Source organism: Mauremys reevesii, linkage group 1 (genome assembly GCF_016161935.1).
Source record: "Mauremys reevesii isolate NIE-2019 linkage group 1, ASM1616193v1, whole genome shotgun sequence".
NCBI lineage: Eukaryota > Metazoa > Chordata > Testudines > Geoemydidae > Mauremys > Mauremys reevesii.
The window spans coordinates 180,473,459-180,479,458 of NC_052623.1; the positions used below are offsets into that span (position 1 = coordinate 180,473,459).

Below are 6,000 nucleotides of genomic sequence, written 5' to 3' on the forward strand. Positions count from 1 at the left end.
TACCTATTTTTAAGAAAGGGAAAAAATGGGATCCAGGAAACTACAGACTAGTCAGTTTGACCTCAATTGTATGCATGGTCTTGGAACAAATTTTTAAAGCAAGACTAGTTAAGGACGTAGAGGTAATTGAGATAAAATACAACATGTATTACAGAAGGTATATCATACCAGGCCAACCTGAGCTCTTTCTTTGAGAAGACAACTGATTTTTTTTTAAGACAAAGGAAATGCAGTAAATCTTATCTACTTGGATTTCAATACATTCCACACTGGGGAAATTATTAGTTAAATTGGAGAAGATGGGGATTAATATGAGAATTGAAAGGTAGATAAGGAACTGGGAAATGGGGAGACTACCCTGGGTCATACTGAAAGATGAACTGTCAGGCAGGAGGAAGATTACTAGTGGCGTTCCTTAGGGATTGATCTTGGAATCAATCTTATTATTCGTTCATGACCTTGACACAAAAATTGGGAGTGTGCTAATAAAATTTGCAGATAGCACAAAGTTGGAGGTATTGCCAATACAGAGGAAGACTGGAATATCACAGAAGATCTGAATGATATTGAAAACTGGAATAATATAAGTGGGATGAAATTTAATAGTGCAAAGTACAAGGTCATGCACTTGGGGACTATCAACAAGAATTTTTTCTATAAGTTGGAGTGTATCAGTTGGAAGCCACAGATGAGGAGAAAGACCTGGGTGTTTTGGTCAATCACAGGATGACTATGAGCTGCCAGTGCAATGTGGCTATGAAAAAAGCAAATTCAATTGTAGGTTGCATCAGGTGAAGTATTTCCAGTAGAGGTAAGGAAGTTACCATTATACAAGGAACTGGTGAGACCTCATCTGGAATATTGTGTGCAGTTCTGGTCTCTCATGTTTAAGAAATAATAATTCACACTGGAACAGGTGCAGAGAAGGGCTACGAGGATGATCAGAGGAATGGAAAACCTACTTTATGGGAGGAGATTCAAGGAGCTTGGCTTGTTTACCCTAACCAAACAAAGACGGAGAGGAGATATGATTGCTCTCTATAAATATATCAGATGGATAAATAGCAGGAAGTGAGAGGAGTTATTTAAGCTACGCGCCAATGTGAACAGAAGAACAAATGGATATAAACTGGCCATCAACAAGTTTAGGCTTGAAATTAGATGAAGGTTTTTAACCATCAGAGCAGTAAAGTTCTGGAACAGCCTTCCAAGGGGAGCAGTGGGGGAAAAAATCTAACTGGTGTCGATATTAAGTTTGAGACATTTATGGAGGGGATGGTATGACAAAACTGCCTACACTGGCATGTTGCCCATCTGCAACTGCTTGTAGCAAATATGCCCAATGGCCAGAGATGGGACACTAGGTGAGATGGGCTCTGAGTTACTGCAGTGACTTCTTTCCTAGGTGTCTGGCTGGTGGGTCTTGCTGACATGCTCAGGGTCTAACTGATTGTCCTGTTTGGGCTTGGGAAGGAATTTTCCCCCAGGTCAGATTGGCAGAGGCCCTGGGATTTTTTTTTGCCTTCCACTGCAGGATGGGGCAAGGTTCACTTGCAGGATTCAACCAGAGTAAATGGTGGATTCTCTGTAACTTGAAGTCTTTAAATCATGCTTTGAAGATTTCAGTAACTCAGCCAGAGGTTATGAGTCTACTACAGGAGTGGGTGGGTGAGGTTCTGTGGCCTGCAATGTGCAGGTCAGACTAAATGATCATGACGGTCCCTTCTGGCCTTAAAGTCTGAGTCTGAAATTTCAAAATAATTTTAATACAGATTTTATGATGCTTTTATATGCTGTAATTACATAATTGCTCATGGTAATTCCATAAATTTAGAGTGACTACACATATTCACTTCATGTAGTTAGACATAATTACAATAATTACATAAATACACCATAATCAGAAAGGTCTGAAATATTCATACAGCAAAAGATTAGATTAAGAAAAAGGCACAGGTGCAGGGGGGAGAGAGACCCATGGCACTATGCTAATAGGGGACAGTTGTAGTCCAGAGAATATCATAGATGGGACAATTCTCACCTGAACTGCCACATGATCCACACAGATGGTGTATGGACCCAGGTGTCCCTTGGGGCCACACCCAATTTTCAGGACTCTTCACCTGATCTCTCTGTTGAAGATATCAAACTCCAATATGAAGCTTGCAGAGTAGTCTGTGTACTGTTTTCTCTCCTGTGGATAAGAAATATGTCTTTACCAGGTAAAAATTCCACTGATGGAATGGCAGGTCACATTGCAAGAAAAGCCTATATTCACACATTTCTCTCTCTTAATCCAGCATTTGTTCCAGTATTGTACTACTGTGTACTGGTACCTACTATCTTCAGGTACATTAACATTACCGCACTATATAATTACAAGGTATATACATAATGATTTGTTGTTGCAGCTTGGTCTGGAAGCTGTTCCATGAGTTCTTTGACGCTCTCTTGTGAGGAGCTCTAGATGAATAAATTCTCAAGGCTCCAGCAGTAATATGCAGGAATTGCTTCTCTCCTGTTCCACAGAAAATTAAAGTATTATTAAAAATATATGCTTTAGCTCAACTAGAAGTTATGGCTTTTGATGCAGAAACTACTGGCTGAAATTCTGCAGAACCCAGCACATAGGAGGTTAGACTCATTAATAAAATCAGAGGGAACCACTATATCTATACAATCTATTAATTTGTCTTCCCTAGGGATTATTGAGTGGGGCCCAAGCTTGCTGTTCTGTACAACATATGGTAAACCACTGTTCCTTCACTCACAGATGGGTGGAGCTATAGCTGACTTGGAAACCCCACTGATAAATAATGAAATAACCAAAGAGGCTGTACATCTTTTCCCAATTTTTTAATCTTCTCCATGTCATCCGCTAAAACCCATCCTACTATGGGTCTGGATCAATTATGCCATTTAGGCACAGCTGTGAATTGGAGGGCAGTGCATAGCCACACTGCCCCAAAGGGAGCACCAGTATATAGAGGCTGCTGTAATACTCCTTTGTGGGATAGTTTCTTACCCCCACACCCATCCAGCCCCTTCTATCCAGCTCTACTTACCCATGCATGAGGGCCAGGACCATGGCCTCTCTCTGCCTCTGTGGGGCACTGTGTGCTCCTGCCTGGCTCTTATGTGGGTCTCACAAAGAGAGAGGATTCTTTATGCCCTCCTTACCCTAGTGCGCACCCATGCTAGGACAAGGCAGAATCTGGTACTGCAGGATTGTGAGAATTTTGACTTTTCTTAATGTTGACGTGCCAAATTGACCCTCCGCTATCTACATAAAACCTTCTCCTATAGGCAGCCATTGCAACAAGAAAAAGGAGGAAATGGGATGACTTGGTTTTGCATTGCTCTATTATAACAGCCACATCCCTTCCTTAGGAGAATGCTAAGGAAGGATTACATCACACATGTCTGCTAACCAGCCCCAGCTAGAAAGAGATCTTTGTACCTCAGTGGGTAGGGGATCAACGAAATAGTCAACCCTAATGGTTCCCTAGGAATTGGCTATTCTGTGCCAGAGCCAGTCAGTCCAAGAGGACAGTTTGAATGAACTATAACTCCACCCCAGACTGAATGACAACACCTATCTTTATCGGTCAGCCTGGCAGGACACTCTTACTCTGTCCTCACAGCACCACCCAGCTTATTACCCAAGGAATAAGGAGTAAATTGAGACAAAAAGACTTATCCCCTTGTCCCGAGCATATTTTCTTAAAGGTGGTAAATGCCACCAATTTAATCATTCATATACTATAGTATTTTGAATGTGAATTAAAAATAGAAATTTCTTTTATACTGAGAGTGTGTTCTCTCCCCTTGTCTATTTATGCAGGCTGCAGATGTGCAGATATGATTTTGTACTTCTGGAAAACATTGAAACAACCTTCAAGCCTATTCCATGCCAAGAGAGGGACAAGTAAAGAGAGAGCCTCCGCTAACTTGCTTTCTTTTGTAGAAAATATCATTTTTAATTCTTTCTCAGGACTAAGGCCTGCTCTGAGGAGGGAAATGAGACAAAACAGGCTCAGTTTCTGAAGTTGGAATGATAATCTTCATTGCTTTCTGTGGGTATCGTAGAGTGAAATTCAACAGCCAGTTCAGTCACATTTTGAAAACAAATGTATGATGGCAGAACACATACAGTGATCTATTAGCCATTGTTTGTAAGTAGCAAGAATATTCCAGGATTCTTCTGAATTAAATGTAACTATCTGCACTGATCATGGCAAATTAGTTGTCATGTAACATAACGTAATTATTTTTATGCTATTTTTCCTATCAAGACATAATTATCTCTCTGTGAATTTAATATGCTATCCAGATGATATACAGACCAAAGATACAGCAATTTTGGAGTATTATATTCACCGAATAAATAATTTGAATTTATTTCCTTATCTGATGCTTCTGTTTTTGGAAACCAGAAAAAATAGTTGATATTTGTGCAAATATATGTAAATTTGCTGTTTAAAGCAATTCTCTCTGATCTCCAGTGTCTTCTGTAGGTGAATATTGTTGCAAACCTTTAAGTGATTGTCTATTAATGAGAATGGACAAGGGATTGGCATGCAGGTATGAAGAAATTGGAATGTCTGTTTATGGCCTGTGTTATACAGATAGTCAGACTGGATGATCACACAGTCTTAGAATCTATGAAGCTCTGAATATACTTACAGAGAAATTGTGTGGCATTAGGAATGGTGTCTACAATGACCAGATTTTACTGCTGGGTGGGATGAAATAGGTATAGAACTCTGGACATACATAGCTATCTGCCTACAAGTCTGTTGTACCCATCCCAGTAATGCTCACTGAATGCCTTTGTATAACTGCTGCCTTTTCTATTATTATTTGTGTAGCTCCAGTTTTGCAGAGTGCTTCAAAGACATTAGATTAAATTTAAAAATATTGTAATGAAATATAATGTAATGAAAAATAAAACATAACTTCTATTATTTTGCTTATAGTTGTGTTTTAACAGTAATGGAAGAGTCTCCAACCATTAGAAAACAGATATGTCCCAAGAGTGAACTTAGAATTTGTAATTAGCCAATATATTGCAGTAATGCCAAAGGGACCTAATTAGCACTTACTTGTAGTAATGTTCTTAACATTATGTTTTAGCCATACGCTAAGTAGTTTGGGAGGTTTAATGCAGTGTTTATGTTTAGCACTTACTAATTCACAGGAGGAGAATATTGATAAATATGACAGTTTATTGCAACTCAATTTCTGATGTCAGTTAATTTCAATGAAATTAATTGAAATATAATCTGATTTTGCTGAATCCATGTTTTCTTGTAACTATAACATTTCAAAAAAATATCATGATGACAATATAGGGAGAAACTCATTCAAAATTGGCTAGGGAATTGAGTCAGTAATCAATTTGCAGTAAAGCAAAGATTAAATATACTGAAGATATTATAATAGTTATATCACTATTATTTAAGAGTGTCTTGAAAGTGTGCTAGGTTAAGAACAATTTACACACAGACATGTGAGTAACTTTGCACACATGAACTATCTCACTCATTGCCAGGGGATGTGGTGAAGGCCAAAATTATAACAGGGTTAAAAAAAGAATTAGATAAATTCATAGAGGACAGGTCCATCAATGGCTAGTAGCCCAGATAGTCAGGGATGCAACCCCATGCTCTGGGTGTCCCTAGCCTCTGACTGACAGAATCTGGGAGTGAAGGACAGGGGATGGATCACTTGAGAATTCCCTGTTCTGTTCATTCCCTCTAAAGCAGCTGACATTGTCCACTGTTGGAAGACAGGATACTGGGCTGGATGGACCATTGGTCTGACTCAGTATGGCCATTCTTATGTTCTTATCAATGGGATTATTCACCTGAGTAAAATTTAAGCATATGTGCAAATGTTTGTAGGATTGGGCCTAAATTCAGATGCAATTAGGTAGGTAAAAAGGGGCTGAAGGGGATTTGATTTTCAAGGAAAAGTAAGCCCATTTAGTAACATCTC

The 6,000-nt window shown here is 39.1% G+C and overlaps 1 protein-coding gene across 1 annotated transcript in view; it reads left to right on the forward strand.

Annotated features, from left to right (window-relative positions):
- Nucleotides 1–4,861, forward strand: part of LIPI (lipase I) — a 40,143-nt gene extending 35,282 nt beyond the window's left edge. Inside the window, exon 10 of the mRNA XM_039520724.1 lies at nt 3,845–4,861. Coding sequence (XP_039376658.1) covers nt 3,845–3,932 — 88 coding nt within the window. The 3' untranslated portion in view covers nt 3,933–4,861. The remainder of the gene's footprint in view (nt 1–3,844) is intronic.
- Nucleotides 4,862–6,000: the final 1,139 nt, after the last annotated feature.